Raw genomic sequence first — 15,890 nt, 5'->3', positions numbered from 1 at the left:
TAGTTTCATTATGCTTTAAATGACAGCCTTATAATATAATCATAGTTTTCGCTCAATATGCAGCATTTTTTTTTCGAAATCTATGGTCAATATCCTAAATACTGATTGCTTTGCATTCATATCTCTTACATTTTCTATACCCACATCACTATTCATTGCTATTCCTATCTTTTTCATTTTTGTTTGTTTCTCATAATTTCTCAAAAAACACGATAACTTGATATTTGTAAATATCATACTTTATAACGTAAATAAGAACTTGACCTATTAAGAAAAGCAGTAATGAAAAGAAAATCTGAAATTCATAAAAATTACAAGTTTCTGATGACAATTAGCTTAATTAAACCAGGTACAAGATTATATAATTGTATTTTCTATCCAATTATCCATATAATATCTTATCCAGAAAAAAAAACTTGATCAATACCAAATGATTTTTTAACTAGTAAATAAAGTATTTTCTTTACACACACATTGTATATCATAGTTTTTTTTTTTTTTTTTTGGTTTCGCAAAACATCCAAAAACAAATATGCTATAAAAGTGACAATTTTAGCAAAACGAAACCCTTAGTACTCCAAAGAAAATCCTAAATAAGTAATCGATATACTACAAATTCATAAATTTTCATTCGGATTTTGGCGCAATCCAAAAACGGTTTTGAGAGGTTTGGTCGAGCCTTTTTAGTAAATATGCAAAACGACGCTGGCGAAATCGTTGATATGCTTATCCCACGCAAGTGCATGGCCACAGACAGATTAATTCCACCACACGATCATGCATCTGTTCAAATCCAAATCGCCAAGGTTAATGAGGATGGTCTCCCAACAGGCGAATTCGAGACAGTCGTCTTCTCCGGCTATGTCCGCGCTCTTGGTGAGTCAGACTACGCTCTTAACCGTATCGCCACAGAGAAGGGCCTTCTCTCAGGTGTCTATCGCTCTGATGTCCACAAGGCACAATAAACATCTGGCATTTTCAATAAACATTTTGGATTTATATATTTACGCAATTTTTTGTTTTACATTTTAATACTGATTACTCCCAGATTACTGCCAAGCCAATGATATATTTGGCTTAAAACTTTATGTTTGGTTTGTAATTCTTACACATTCCTCCATTAAGGATATTACGCTATTGTTTTGGGCCTTCCTGAATAGAAATCCGAAGCATATAAGCTCAAGACCTGAATGGCTTGAATTCTACATTTTTGTAGCCATTTAGAATTCCTACCGCTTGGTTCACTACTGTACACTATGTTCTTAAGACTTAAATCTAAATTAACAATCATTTAACTCTATTTGCTAGTTATTTGGTCAGTCTTGCAATTTACCCATAATGGTGTGTCATGTAGAGATTAATTGTCCGAGTATTACTTAATAATTGTAAATATTTTATATAAAATTTTCACAATATTCGCATTTTTAGAAGGAATAACAAAATTAATAAGAGTTTAAAAAAGATAAACATCAAAACAGAATACAAAATAAAATAAATAAGGGAAGAATATTGTCATTAAAATTATTTCAGATCCAAATAAGGATTATGAGTAAAACTTTCCCCATTTTCAGTAAACATAATTATTTGGCCTCTGCATTTTGAGTTGCAGCTATGTTATGATATATTTGATCATTCATAACAGTATATTCAGTAATAATTGTACCAATCGCTTCCCAATTATCGTCAAACCACTTTATAAGTACAGATTTCCTACGTTTCGCATCTCTATCTAACGGAATTTGAAGACGACTTGCTACTTCAATTGCAATATCTTTAAGAACCTGGTGTTTGATTTCTACACCAAATTGCTTTGTCAGTTCTTTCCATGCAAATGAGTATTTCGGAGTAAAGCCTTTTAATCTTTGGCCAACTCTGTATATTTCGTCTGATTTTGGCATAGATTGATAAATATTTTGTGGGTCTTTCTTTCCATCAAAATAATCTTGATTGTGGATGTTTTCCCATTTACCGGTTGTTACATATCGAGTGATTGAAGACAAACAATCATATGCAAATGAAGTCATTTGGTCAGATAAAGCTGCTGTATCTATGATTTGAACTAAAGTTTGTTGTAACTGATTTAGCGGAGATATTTTTGCCATTTATTAATTGGCACTTTTTGGCAAGTTGACATTAAGGTTCGCTTATATATGAAATGTTAGATGAAAACCGGATTGTTTTATTCCTGATTGCATATAAAATCATGAAATCTGATTACCAGTACTGGCATTTGATGACAAAAAAAATTTTTATGTGTCAGTTGACAAAAATTACTATTTCAAATACAACAATAGGCTTTTGAAAGCACCTGTATCCATATTTAGTTGATACGGTTAAAGACTTTAGTCTAATATCATCCGAATAGAAGAAATGAAATTTCTTCATTTTATTGCAAATCAGACGAAGAAACTAATGAATTTTCTGATTAGAAAAGTTAATAAATTGCAATATTGCCAAGCTTGATAAATCATTATCTATTATAGAATTTTCAAATAACATCTTTAAGGGTGCACACGAGAGGATCATGTAAACTTCAGAATTTAGAACCTTATTTTTAGGCATTATCTTGGCTACCTATTTAGGCTCGAAAAGCAAAAAATATCAAAAAATACAACTTGACTCCATTATGACCCTTTCATGGAGGTAGTTTTTATCCGCTAGTATTTTCCCTTTGAATCTCTTTACAATTCGAAATCAAATTCAAAACTCAGTAGAAGAAAGGAAGAATCGACTTACTACGGTTGTAATACGAATAAATACATATATTTAATTATTTTTATTTACATAATAATTGTTTGAAGCTCATATTCCATCAAATTTTTAAATAAAAACATTAAAATGTTGAAAATGTTCATATATTTTAATAGGTTTTGGCACTTTATTGAGGAATTACTACATACATAGTCGAACTGAACTTGATATTTTGAAATTTAAATTATTTATCAAAATTAAAATTTAACTTGAAATTATAATTATTTAGTCATATTTTGCATAATTCTAAGTAGATTTTGTAAAAAATCAAGAAAGAAAAATTTAACGTGCTTTATTTTTTCTTTTTTATAATAATACATATTATTATATAATTAACATATTCATAATGTTTCACCCTTTCAAAAATATAATACTCCGCCTCTCAAATAAACGTACATACGGGTGGCCTCTTTTTTCAAAAAATTAAAATTTGAAATTTTGGGCTCAAATATTAGAGATTTTTTCAACCTTCAACGATATATGTTGTCTATATCAGACCTCCTTTCTTTTTGATACTTAACATTGTTCCTAAATCTTAGCCGTTAAGGCTGTTCTGAAAATATTTTTTTTTCGAAAAAATTCGAAAAAAATTCTTAAAATTCAAAAATCCCTTAATTCCTGAGGATTTTGGAAAAAAGTTTTTACATGAACATGTGTATATTATATGAAGTATATTGAGAAGGTAAAAATCAAATTTTATTGCATATTCATCGAGAAAATAAACTAACGAATCCCTCAAAATTGAGAGGGTAATCCTCCTCCTCTCAAATAAACGTACATACGGGGGCACCCTTAAGAATTCAGTATTTAGTATTATTTATCACAACTAATTAAAGATTTGAGTTTAAATCGAAAAAGTTCAGAATTTTTAATTTTTATAGCATTTATCAAATGGATTGGTTAAAAGCTAAATTAATTGAAAAAGAATTGTGAGACAGATGAATTTTGTTGCTTTTCAATGAAAGACTTTTTTTTAAAAAAATTGAATGAATTTGAGTAGAAATAACATTATAATAATTTTAAATATATTTCTGAAATAAATTTTTGAGAAGAGAAGATCTTGCTTTTCTATCAATTGATTATGAATACCATTCAAAAAGTATAGAAAATATAGTAAAAGTTCAAATATCATTTCTAAAACTATTTTAAAAAAGACAGGCTCATAATCGATTTTATCGATTTTGGAATTAATTGAAAGAATTAAAACATGAAATCATTTTAACCATTCATCCTAGTTCCAAACAAAAAACATTGGGTGCATAAAAAATTGAGAGTCCGCTATTATCAGCTGAAATTCTTTATTATTGGGTTTTATCCAACGTTGCTTTTTAAAATAATGCTTTCATTAAATTTTCTCATATTAGTATTTCAATTGAAAGATGTCAATTATAAAGTAGTGTATTATCTACATTATGAAACTTAGTCTTTCCCATTCTTATTAAGCAATATTTTAATTAATATTTTGACAAATCAAGATTTTAACTTTTTTATTTCTAAAAACCCATCGATTATTATAACACTTATTTTGATCCATTTATTATTAAAATTTGAATGGTCTTAAAGTTCATAAAATACTATACTTCAATACTCAACGGTTTCTCTCAAAACAATTTTATCCAACCTTTAAAACTATTCAAATTTTGTTTGGTTACTCTAATAGCCCACAAAGGATAATTTTATTAATGTTAATATATTTAATACTATTTAATAAAATAAGCCGACCGTTATTTTTATTCAAATCTCGATAAATAAAATTAACCGTTCACCTTTTTTTCAGTTCATTAATATGTTATTTTCTCTTCCATTCATTCGCTTTGCAACTGCAGACGCAACTATTGATGGATGCGATGAATTTGAATTCTTAGGAGAACAAACAAACTCAAAGAAATATGAAATTCCTGTTAATGGTACAGTTTGCCTTGAAGGTCCATATCTTATAGCCGGTCTTTCTAACTATACTGTCGCAGCAAAATTTTCAACTGATCAAAAATCATATAGAGATGTAATAAATTATGATAATCCTTTCATCATTAATCTTAAGGTTAATTTTGCTCAACTCCAGGCACAAGATCCACTTAATCCATTAACTAAAGTTGAGTGCAAAGACAAAACCCAAACATGCAAAATTCAAATAGTTCCACTAATACCAAATTTGGAGGCTAAAGGTCCTGATACTTTTGATGGAATACCTGCAAATATGAATTACATTTCATCATCAGTATTTTCTACAAAGAAGGCCTTCACAATGGAACTTCCTGCTAAACTCAAAGTTGACGCCGAACTTCAAGGAGACGATCAACCTCCTAAAAGCATAACTTGTAATGGTAATGTGAAAGCACTTTATATGATGGGAAATTCTTTAAAGAAAGTCACATATACTATTTCTGATGCACAATATTCATTCCCAATTATCGCCGACTCAAATGAAGCTCAAGCCTCACCTGTAAATGCTAAATCAGTATTCTTCATCAGTACTCCAATTAGCATCGCTAATTATATGGAGAAAAAGATGAATCACACTGCTAGAAAGTTACAAAAACCGATGACAGTCGAGATTGATTCTACTATAACAGTTACAGTTCAACCAGCAGCAGAATCATCTGCAGACGGAGAAGACCAAGAGAGCTATTTCAAAGAAAATAAAGAATACGATCTAACTGGCAAGGGAACAGGTGCACAGACAGAAGAACAGGCAGCTAATAATGAGGCGATTGACCTCGATGCTGATCCAAATGCACCAAAAGAAGAGTCAAAGCAAAAAGAGGGTAGTGGTGGTCTTTCAGGCGGTGCTATTTCTGGTATTGTCATTGCTGTTATTGCCGTCATCGTTATTATTGTTATCCTTGTTTGGTGCTTCGTTTGCAGAGGCAATGGTGCAAAAGGAAAAGTTACATTTTCTGGTAAGAACGAAGATTCTGGTTCCGGCGTTAACGTTTAAATGCCACACTCGTAAGTAATAAACAAATAATTTTAATGTTTTAATGCAATTTTTAATATTTAATTCTGCCTCCTAGTGTTCTTCTTAATCTTGTACATGATCATATAAATAAAAATAAGTTCTTTATTCTCTATAATTCTCTATAAAAATAAAAGTTATTGTAATAATTTTTGCAATTTCGATAATTTTGATCTTTGTTTTGAGAAAGCCACGGATAAAAGCTGTTTTGATTCATCAGAACTCATCAATCTAATGAAATAACCTTTGATGGTGTTATAGACATCATTTGATACAGATCTTTCTTCCAAATCACTCTTTGAAAGCAAAACAAAGTTTGCTAATGAGAAAATGAGAGATTCAATGATTTCATCATTAATCTTATTGCTATCAAACAATTTAATGATTGTTTTTGCCATGTTTTCTGTTTCATCTAAATCCACAGGTGGAAACTGTTTCAAAGAAGTAGAGATGATCATGTTAGGAACATTATCAAACAAAGACAAAGTCAAAAACAAAGAAGCAACATTAGAAAGGAACAATCCCCATCCAACAGGATCTTCCAATGCTGTTGTGAACCATTGCCAAATCTGTTCAGAAAAAGACATGACGGAATTGACAATTTCAGGGTGTTTCTGGACAATCACATTCAACAAATAACAAATATTATGTAACATGTCTGGATCAGAAGCAGTTTCAATGATTTCGGACAAAATAGTTAATAATTCTTCCAAAACTTGGTTCGAACAATTTCCATTTTCAATGGCATCAGAGAAAGAACCAATGAAAGAGAAAGCGGCCAAGTTATTGGGCATTTTAAGTACTTCCAACATATAATTACACAATTGTTCACTTGCTTCTCCGATGTTGAATTTAATGACATCTCCAATTAAATATCCGATTTGTGACATCAATTTAAAATCAACATGGTTTTGGAAAGGATTTTTACCTTCCAAACAAGAAAGTTCTCCTGTGAAGAACTTGATAATGAATGAATATCCTGTCTCAAGGAAATTCATTTTATTAGATTCGCTTGAGTGAGAAATCAAATTCTCATAAGCTAAAATGAAATCTGTAACGATTTCTTCGTTTTCTGTTTCATTCATTATTGTTGTTAATAAATTAAACAACTCTAATGATTCATTGTCATCGATATATTCAGCAATCGATGCAATGGACTGTGAAATGTCTTTGGAATATGATTCTGCATCGTTTTTGATGACAAAAATCGTTGATTTTGCTAAAATCGATGCCATTTCACGACTTTTTAGTTGTTTTGCTACTAAACAACTAGTATTGATTGCGTCTACAACAACATTGTCTTTCTCTTCGTCCTGGTTACCTTCATTGAGCACAGATTTCGCAATTTCGTATATTTTGTCTGTCAAAATTTTGAAATCTGACATGAAAATTTCAGAAAATTGAGGAAAGATGTCGTAAACGAAGTCAATTACATCAATTTTAGACATTGCATTGCCTTCTTCGAGTATCTTGACAGCTAATGATACAGCTGGTTCGAGGATGTCACTACTTTGGGATTCATCTTTTTTGAGAATTGAAGAAACAATCAACAAAACAGAACTTGAATCATCGAAATCAATTTCGTTGAAATAATGGGAAACATATTCCAAACATGAGTCGATTTCGTCATCCCCGACTTCTTCGTCTTTGTTGATTGCATCCGCAAGAATCGTGTTAAAAGATGAACGGTTATTTTCTGGTATTTGGTCGACCAACTGAAAAACTAATGAGAAAAAGTTGTCAATGGAGCCATCCACGACATCACAGAGGGAATGGACAGCATCGAAGGCTGCTGTTCTAAGAGATGGACTCTCCGAGATGAAGAGAGGAACAACTTTTCTGATTAATGAACAACATAATGTCGTTGCAGTGGAAAAGGCTTGAACTGAAGAGTTGACAAATATGCAGACCGACTCCGATAGCAGGTCGTTCTGCAAATCAAGGGCTGAAGTCATCGTTTGAGACAAAAATGTGATGTCAGAATTCGAAATTTCGGGAGAAACGGTAATTACTTCACTTAGAATGTAAATTCCGAACGCTTGTGAGTTGACATCTGCAGATGAGAAGGCCGTTTCGATCCTTTGCTTTACTAGAGAATAAGCAGCTGATGGATCTAAATTTTCAAGGGCAGATTCGAAAATGAATAGGGCGATCTGCTCGAATGTACCATCAGAAGCAAGAATTTGTGTTCCTAAATTGAATACGAGGTCAAAAATTTGGCTGATTTGGTTTTCATCCATATCTTCGAGAATAACGCTTACTGATTGAAGGACAAGAATCCTTGTCATAGGTTCTATGCCTGAATTAGAAGATATTTCGAGAATTAATGGATAAATTTCTGTAATAAAATCTTTTTCAACGTTTTTGTTGGAAACGAGATAGAAAAATGTACTCCAAATCTCTTTAAGATACTTTTTCGTTTGTGGTTGATTAAAAATTTGTGTTGAATGCTCGTAATTCTGAATTGGAATAATATGCTGCGTAACATTGAGTTCATTTGACTTCTTACAGAGTTTTTGAAGAATGAGGAAGGCAGAACTCCTAACTGGCCATGAATTTGAGGTTATTGCGCTATCAATTATTGCAAAAAATTGATCAATATTTTCATTGATTTGCTCTTCTTCTAAATATGAAAGAACTGAAGGTAAATAAGTGATAGAGTTAGTTACAAGCTCCAGTGATGATATTGAGTTAAAAATTTGTTCAATTAATTCAGGGAAGTTACTTATTGGGTCGATTTCAAGGATCTTTTCTATAACTAGACATATTAAATCAATAATTTCTTGTGAATGAGGAGTAAATGCGAGATTCAGTAAATTTGATTTGATTATTTGAAGTAATTCTGGTGAAAGTGTTTGCTTTTGGATTGTTATCGCCCTGCTCATGTAAGTCAATGAAGATTTAATTGAATTATCAGACTTTGGACTCTGAATTATTTGGAAAAATGCTTCAAAAATACCAGGATCTTGAAGATATTTCATCATTTGTACTGTTGCTTCCTGAACTTGCTCAGGATTGTTCACTGCTTCATACAAATTTTCAATTTCCTCAAACATTGGCTTAGAATTTTTTTTTCAAAAAATTTTTGTCAAAAAAATTAGAGGACTTAAATATGAAATTTTTATCATCCTTCAAATAATAAAGATATTTCTAATATTCTTTTTAAAAATTTTATAAATAAATTTTCCAACATTGTAACAATGAATGTCGATTTACTAAAGCATTTTAAGCTTAACAACATTATAAATTATCTCAACAATGTAATTCAGAACTTAAACAAAACGTTTGGAGAAAAAGCTTCCGATACTGTTGACAATGTCACACCATTAATCGAGCTTCTTGGAGAAGAAATAAATTCTGATTCAAATTTCGAATATTCGGGCATTTCACATATTAAACAGAGTTTGTTAAGTATCAACTGGCACATTATCAAAGCTTTTTATGCTAAAATCAACGACTCAGATCCAAAGTACTTCTTAGAAGAACCAATCTTTTCTTGTACCACCAAAGACAATCAAGTCTCAGAATACATTAACAAATTCTATATTTACTTACGTAACAGCTACGATATTATTGATACGATAATTAAAGAAACGAGAGAAGTTGTCCCAATAACGAAAAATTACACTATTAAATATCAAGACATCATCCGATCAGATCTATTTACAATGTCTCTTGAAGAACTTACTGCAGACAGAACCAGTTATGATGATGAAAAGAAGAGATTAGCTGAAGAAGCAGAAAGAAAGAGAAAAGAACAAGAAGCAGAAGCAGAAAGAAAGAGAATTGAACAAGAAGCAGAAGCAGAAAGAAAGAGAATTGAACAAGAAGCAGAAGCAGAAAGAAAGAGATTAGAAGAAGAAGAAAGAAAGAGAAAAGAACAAGAAGCAGAAGAAGAAAGAAAGAGAAAAGAACAAGAAGCAGAAGAAGAAGAAAGAAAGAGAAAAGAACAAGAAGCAGAAGAAGAAAGAAAGAGAAAAGAACAAGAAGCAGAAGAAGAAGAAGAAAGAAAGAGAAAAGAACAAGAAGCAGAAGAAGAAGAAGAAAGAAAGAGAAAAGAGCAAGAAGCAGAAGAAGAAAGAAAGAGAAAAGAGCAAGAAGCAGAAGAAGAAAGAAAGAGAAAAGAGCAAGAAGCAGAAGAAGAAAGAAAGAGAAAAGAGCAAGAAGCAGAAGAAGAAAGAAAGAGAAAAGAACAAGAAGCAGAAGCAGAAGAAGAAGAAAGAAAGAGAAAAGAACAAGAAGCAGAAGCAGAAGAAGAAAGAAAGAGAAAAGAACAAGAAGCAGAAGCAGAAGAAGAAGAAAGAAAGAGAAAAGAACAAGAAGCAGAAGCAGAAGAAGAAGAAAGAAAGAGAAAAGAACAAGAAGCAGAAGCAGAAGAAGAAGAAAGAAAGAGAAAAGAACAAGAAGCAGAAGAAGAAAGAAAGAGAAAAGAGCAAGAAGAAGAGGAGAGAATACGTAAACAAAGAGAGGAGGAAAGAAAGGAAGCTTTGCATCAGAAAGCATTGGAGTTAAAGAGGAAATTCATTCTTAAAAAGAGAATCGAAGAAATCGCGATTAGTAAAGTCAGTAATAGCAATGAATACAAGAAATTCATTCAGAAACAGAACAAAATTTATGAACTTATTGAACAGTCAAATGCATTGGCTAAACTTGCAGTTCAAGTATCAATGTTGACACAGGAACAGTACAGCCCAGATTGTAGTGATTTCCGTGCATTCTTGGATAAATGCGTTGCAAAAAGCTTTGAGAAAAAGTAACTAAAGTTTTATTTTAAAAAAACTGAATTGAATTATTTCTTTTTTTAATATGTCTACATATATAAGCATAAAAATAGGAAGATCCTCCCAATAAATATTGGAAAGTAGGTAATAAGAATCAATGAGCGTACAAAATAACTGAAATATTTAAACATAGTCTAATAAAAGAAAGACATTAATAAAATAGTTCCAAATTTCTTAGATCAATTGACAAATTCATGAAAAAATTCGAAAATTGATCCTAATTCTGCCAACACATCATCAAGTACACAACTCTAATGAATTACCGCCATTTAATTGCATATAAAACATCATTGAATCAAGAAAGTGACAAATGAGTGAAACAACAAGATTTAAGAAAAATGATTATGTTATAGCAAAAACAGATGATTTTCCCGACGGAGCACAAGGCGAAATCATTGATTTCCGTCGTCACGACACCCAAGCATATATTCACTTCATAAATCAAGATAAACGATTAGATCGTTGGGTTGACATAGGGACCCTTAGGCTGAATCCAGATCAGATAAATGTGAATTCGAAAAATAAAAAATCTCATGATAATTCTGATGAAGAACAACCAGAATTAATTAAATTTGAAGAAGTTCACAAAGAAATTACGAAAATTCGGAACATTGATATGATAACTATCGGTAATTATACTATGCGAACATGGTACTTCTCTCCATTTCCATATCCTTACTTCGAAATGGATCATATTTATATGTGTGAGCATTGCTTTACATATTTTGCCTCAGAAAAGGATCTACAAGATCACATTCACAAATTAAACGAAACTCATCCACCAGGACGTGAAATTTACAGAGACGGAAATCTTTCAATTTACGAACTTAAAGGAAAGAACCAAAAAATCCCATGTCAGAACTTATGCTTACTTTCAAAACTGTTTCTTGATCATAAAACTCTGTTTTATGATGTAGAAGGCTTCGAATTTTACGTTTTATGCGAATGCGACAATTCTGGTTCACATTTGGCTGCATACTTCAGCAGAGAAATAAAGAGTTCGCAAGGGAATATCCTTGCATGCATTACAACCCTCCCTCCTTTTCAAAAAAAGGGATACGGACATCTTTTGATTTCATTAGCATACGAACTTGCGAAAAGGCAAAAGAGAAGTGGTGGCCCTGAGACACCATTGTCAGATCTTGGCAAAATTGCATTCAAAACCTACTGGAGATATGCAATTGTTAATGCTCTTAAAAAAGGTGAAAATCAGATCAGTAGTATTGATGATATCGTAGTTGAGACGGCTATAGATAGAAAGGATATCATTAAAACCCTGAAAAAACTAAATTTGGTCAGAGAAAGAAATGATGAGTTCAAATTAATTGTTTCTAAGGAAAAATGGAAGGATGTTTGTTCACAACCAGAATTTAACCAACCTAAGATGACAGTTAAGTCAAATCTTCTTATTTGGATTCCAAAAGAAGAAGATGAAACTTAATTTTAATTAATTGCTCAGTAATTGTTGTTTTATAAAGAAATGTTTATTATTTGTTTATAACTCTTAATATATTTCTTTTCTTTACATCCAATTTTCAAAATCTCATTTTAGTTTTGCTTTTAATTAATAATGTAAGCGTAACACATTCATATTTTGACGAGGAAAAACCTATTTGAAGAAGAAATATTCATAAATCACGAAAAGTGAAGCAATATGAAAAATATAACATCAATAAATAAAATTGAAGAGAAATTTATACTGAAATAGCTTTATTAATATGATGTTTGACCGTATATAGTTAGAGAGAATCATATTTTTTATTCACAAAAATAGATTCAGATTACAAATTTAACGAACAAGCTGAAAATTCGAAATCTTCAATTAGCAAAGAATCTGAATCTTCAATCCAGGATGAATGTATTCACCAACTAGGTAATTTTCGAAATATTGTTGATAGTTTAGAAGAAATTGTCAATTCTGGCCAAATTGTTGATACCCAGGACTTAATTCTTCAAAACATTAACAAATTGAAAGAATTTTTTGCATTTTGCGTTCAATATAATTTCCAAGATTTCGAATTTCCAGTAGACTTGCTTATATCAATTCTATCCTTTGAACCATCTATTCCTTTAATATTGAATATCTTTTCTTGCTTTAGTTACTTCAAATCTATCAATTTTTTAATCGAAAATGAAATTTTTATCAAAAATCTTCAACTTTTAATTGATAAATGCAATGAAAACGAAGATAACTCCCTAGATGTTCTCCATATTGTATCAAAATTAATGTACTGCGAACTATTCTTTCAAATAATTTCAATTGAATCAATATATCAGTTCCTTGATAAGTTAGTTCCAAAAATCCCAGCAATTAAAGTCATATACAAGATGCTTGACCACTGTGATATGTTTGATATCGATATTTTATACAAAATTTTAATCAATCATTTAGAAGTTTATGATGAACTCGCGAAATATAAAATAATGAAAACAATAATAAAGATTATTGAACTAAAGCCTGACATTGAATTGAATGAAAAGTTAATTCAACAAATTCCGTCATATATTCAGCCTTTCAATCAAAAGTTAGCACAATATGCATTCCAAATAGCTTCACTATTCATCCCCCACTTGAAATTTTTGAAACAACTTTAAATTTCATTCAATTTTGTGAATTTGACAAAGCAGCACAAGCAGCAGCATCATTGCTTGTTAGTAATTATGAGTATTGGAAAGACAAATCAAATGAGTCAGAAATAATTCAGATTTTGCAAAATTTAGAAGAAATTCCATTCGATTGCTCAGTTCATATTGTTTATTCATTAACTCATTACTTATCTGTAGGAATTGATATTCAAAATGATATTTTCATATGTGAAATTGTCAAAAACTGTATAGAAAGTGTTGATTACTTCTTATACTTCATAGAATTGATTGAAAGAATAATAGTATTAAATGAGAATAAAGGATCATTAAATAATGAACTTTTAGAGATTGTTCATGAAATTGTAGAAGATATTTCTGATTCTTCTTTGATTGAGAAGCCAGAAGTAGCATTGTTTATTGAACATACAGCAAAATATCTTAGTGATGAATAAATATTATTTGTTTTAAATTTATTATACATTTCTAGCATTTCATAAAAGATTTCATTGTTATTAAAGCTATAATAAGCTATTAAAGGATGACAGCAACATCAATTAATGAAACTAAAAAGAATAAGACTATTACAACCAAACTAATGACTCCATTCTTTGATATTTTGATCTCTCAAGTCGAAATAATATTTTGCGTATAATTATCTCGTGAATTCGATTCATCTATTAGCTGTATTGTGCTCGAAAATCAAAATGTAGTATTGTCAATATATTTAAAACACATAAATAGATAAACAAATTTTTATCAATAATATTCCTTAATTATCCATAGTATTTCTATGAAAATTGATTCATATTAAACAACTTCATGAGTATTAGCAAGCTTAATTTCTTTGATGGCTATACAAAATCAAGATTGAAGTTTTCCAAAGCTTACAAACATTTTCTTCAGAGATTTTCTTATAGATATTTTTTTATTCAAGACCTCTTGATGGTATATAATATCTATCTATTTATCTTTTTTGCTCTATTACCATTGAAATCAAGAATTATTACTCCAATCAACCCGGATATCTCAGAATTTCAAGGATACCCATGGACAACAAAGCTTATAGAATCGGGTACAAATCGATTTTACGTGAAACGAACATATCCAACAAAATTTATTGAAAATTTTACAAAAATAAGAAGCTATCCCGACAAATTACAACAAATTAAAGACTTTTATAAAGATTTGTCCCATAAAATTTTAGATAAATATTATCAGAATCTAACAAAATCTGAAAGAGAGAAAAATTCTCTTTCGATCATCAAGATGTTATCCGCGTTATGCATACTTGACCTCAAAGAAGAGTTTCACCAATGCACAAACATCATTTTTTCCAATTTTACACTTGAAGGAACATTTTATATCGAAGATTTCATTCCACAAGTTGTAGGAAACTTCATTTCTGCATACCAATTCACAGACGATATGTCATTTTTATACAAAACCAAAGAATTTGCTGATTTGGCCTTACCATATTTTACTTTTTCTCATACAGTCAGAATTTCTTATGAAAACAGAATTCCTAAAACTAGTTCATATGAAAACTCAGAATGTGCAGAGAAATATACCATTTATCCATTAGAATTCATTACATTATCAATTTTATCAGATGATCCAAAGTACATGCAGCATACAATGAGGAGATTTAAGACTATTTTAAGGGACCATCAATACGAAACAGGATTAAACCAGAAATACTATTATTTGGACATGTTAGTGAAATCTTACCATTTAATTGGCGATGCTGGCCTTAATTTCATTGAACTGTTCCTTAAATATATCAATGATGTAAGAGAGAAGCGTCCAATTAATAAAGTTACAGATGAATATAGAAATTATTATTTGCCAGGAACGATGATGATGGCCATGGTTAAGAAGAACCATAAAATAGAGTAAGACAAGAATTACAGTAAATTGGCATTGAACGAAATCATAAAAAATCTTGAGAACATTAAATCAGACACAGAACCATATTTTGCAACTCTTTCTTCTCTGTTTGTTTTCTATAGAATTGAAGGATTGAAAGAATATAGAGATTTCGCTTGGGAACTGTTTGATAAGATTAAAAAGATGGATGTAGATGATTACACACTCGGATCATTGATGTATATATATTTAATACACTCTGATAATGATTTCTTTAGTTTGGATGATTACGTGATTAGTCATGATGGAGTTCCTTTTAAAATATTTAAAGAGGTGGATACTAAGAAATGGGGACCTTTCCTGGAATACAGAGGATATACAATGGATGAGATAAAAAAGAGATACAGTGATTTAACTGACTTTTCTAAGTATTTCTAAATCAAAGCAACAACGACATCCATAACATAGAATATCATGAATTAATTCTCAATTGATATACTCTTTTTATGCGAGTGAAGTGACAAAGAAAGGAGAGTTTTGTGATATATTATATTTCGAGTTGTGGATTGACTCCTCATCGAAATTTACATTAAAAAAAAAAACTATGCTTTTGCGTATAATGGTTAAGAATATTCTATCTGGATAGCCAATCGTTATTTGCATAGATAACTAAACACTTCTATAAAAGAATTATCTCTTCAAAAATTTCCACTATGAGTTTTTATAAATTGTTTATTTATATCATTTCTATATAGTGAAGGTGAATTTCATTAATGATGTGCTTTGAACTTTTTTTCATGGAGATCTCTCAAAATTTGTGAAGTACTCAATAACATGTTAAAAAAGTAAATAGGATTTTAGAACCCATGATGGAAAACTGTATGATAAAATAAAATGTCAAATGGTTTTAATTTTTATGCAAAAAATTGAAAAATGCATAGAATAAGGAA

At 30.4% G+C, this 15,890-nt stretch overlaps 7 protein-coding genes across 7 annotated transcripts, besides 1 other annotated feature; 5 read left to right on the top strand and 2 right to left on the bottom strand.

Moving 5' to 3' along the window:
- Window positions 1–514: 514 nt before the first annotated feature.
- TVAGG3_0995260 (Chain V 40s Ribosomal Protein S21) lies at window positions 515–1,048 on the top strand (the record flags this gene model as incomplete). Its single annotated transcript, XM_001290749.2, has 1 exon — window positions 693–965. One exon carries the CDS (start codon window positions 693–695, stop codon window positions 963–965), a length of 273 nt encoding a protein of 90 aa, XP_001290750.1.
- Window positions 1,049–1,107: 59 nt separating this feature from the next.
- On the bottom strand, window positions 1,108–2,102 carry TVAGG3_0995250 (uncharacterized protein; the record flags this gene model as incomplete). Its single annotated transcript, XM_001290750.2, has 1 exon — window positions 1,581–2,102. One exon carries the CDS (start codon window positions 2,100–2,102, stop codon window positions 1,581–1,583), a length of 522 nt encoding a protein of 173 aa, XP_001290751.2.
- A 403-nt stretch (window positions 2,103–2,505) lies between these two features.
- Window positions 2,506–3,543: a mobile genetic element.
- A 994-nt stretch (window positions 3,544–4,537) lies between these two features.
- TVAGG3_0995230 (glycoprotein 38 family) lies at window positions 4,538–5,694 on the top strand (the record flags this gene model as incomplete). Its single annotated transcript, XM_001300260.1, has 1 exon — window positions 4,538–5,689. The coding sequence occupies one exon, from the start codon at window positions 4,538–4,540 to the stop codon at window positions 5,687–5,689; it is 1,152 nt and encodes a 383-aa protein (XP_001300261.1).
- A 62-nt stretch (window positions 5,695–5,756) lies between these two features.
- On the bottom strand, window positions 5,757–8,794 carry TVAGG3_0995220 (armadillo (ARM) repeat-containing protein family; the record flags this gene model as incomplete). Its single annotated transcript, XM_001300259.1, has 1 exon — window positions 5,845–8,763. The coding sequence occupies one exon, from the start codon at window positions 8,761–8,763 to the stop codon at window positions 5,845–5,847; it is 2,919 nt and encodes a 972-aa protein (XP_001300260.1).
- A 99-nt stretch (window positions 8,795–8,893) lies between these two features.
- Window positions 8,894–10,497, top strand: TVAGG3_0995210 (uncharacterized protein; the record flags this gene model as incomplete). The annotated part of the gene is made up of 1 exon (XM_001300258.2): window positions 8,908–10,464. One exon carries the CDS (start codon window positions 8,908–8,910, stop codon window positions 10,462–10,464), a length of 1,557 nt encoding a protein of 518 aa, XP_001300259.1.
- A 90-nt stretch (window positions 10,498–10,587) lies between these two features.
- Window positions 10,588–12,005, top strand: TVAGG3_0995200 (histone acetyltransferase protein; the record flags this gene model as incomplete). The annotated part of the gene is made up of 1 exon (XM_001300257.2): window positions 10,799–11,929. The coding sequence occupies one exon, from the start codon at window positions 10,799–10,801 to the stop codon at window positions 11,927–11,929; it is 1,131 nt and encodes a 376-aa protein (XP_001300258.2).
- Window positions 12,006–13,893: 1,888 nt separating this feature from the next.
- TVAGG3_0995190 (mannosyl-oligosaccharide 1,2-alpha-mannosidase protein) lies at window positions 13,894–14,970 on the top strand (the record flags this gene model as incomplete). Its single annotated transcript, XM_001300255.2, has 1 exon — window positions 13,894–14,970. The coding sequence occupies one exon, from the start codon at window positions 13,894–13,896 to the stop codon at window positions 14,968–14,970; it is 1,077 nt and encodes a 358-aa protein (XP_001300256.2).
- Window positions 14,971–15,890: the final 920 nt, after the last annotated feature.

Source organism: Trichomonas vaginalis, chromosome I (genome assembly GCF_026262505.1).
Source record: "Trichomonas vaginalis G3 chromosome I, whole genome shotgun sequence".
In the NCBI taxonomy this organism is placed as follows: Eukaryota; Parabasalia; order Trichomonadida; family Trichomonadidae; genus Trichomonas; species Trichomonas vaginalis.
This window is presented reverse-complemented; position numbering and strand designations above follow the sequence as displayed.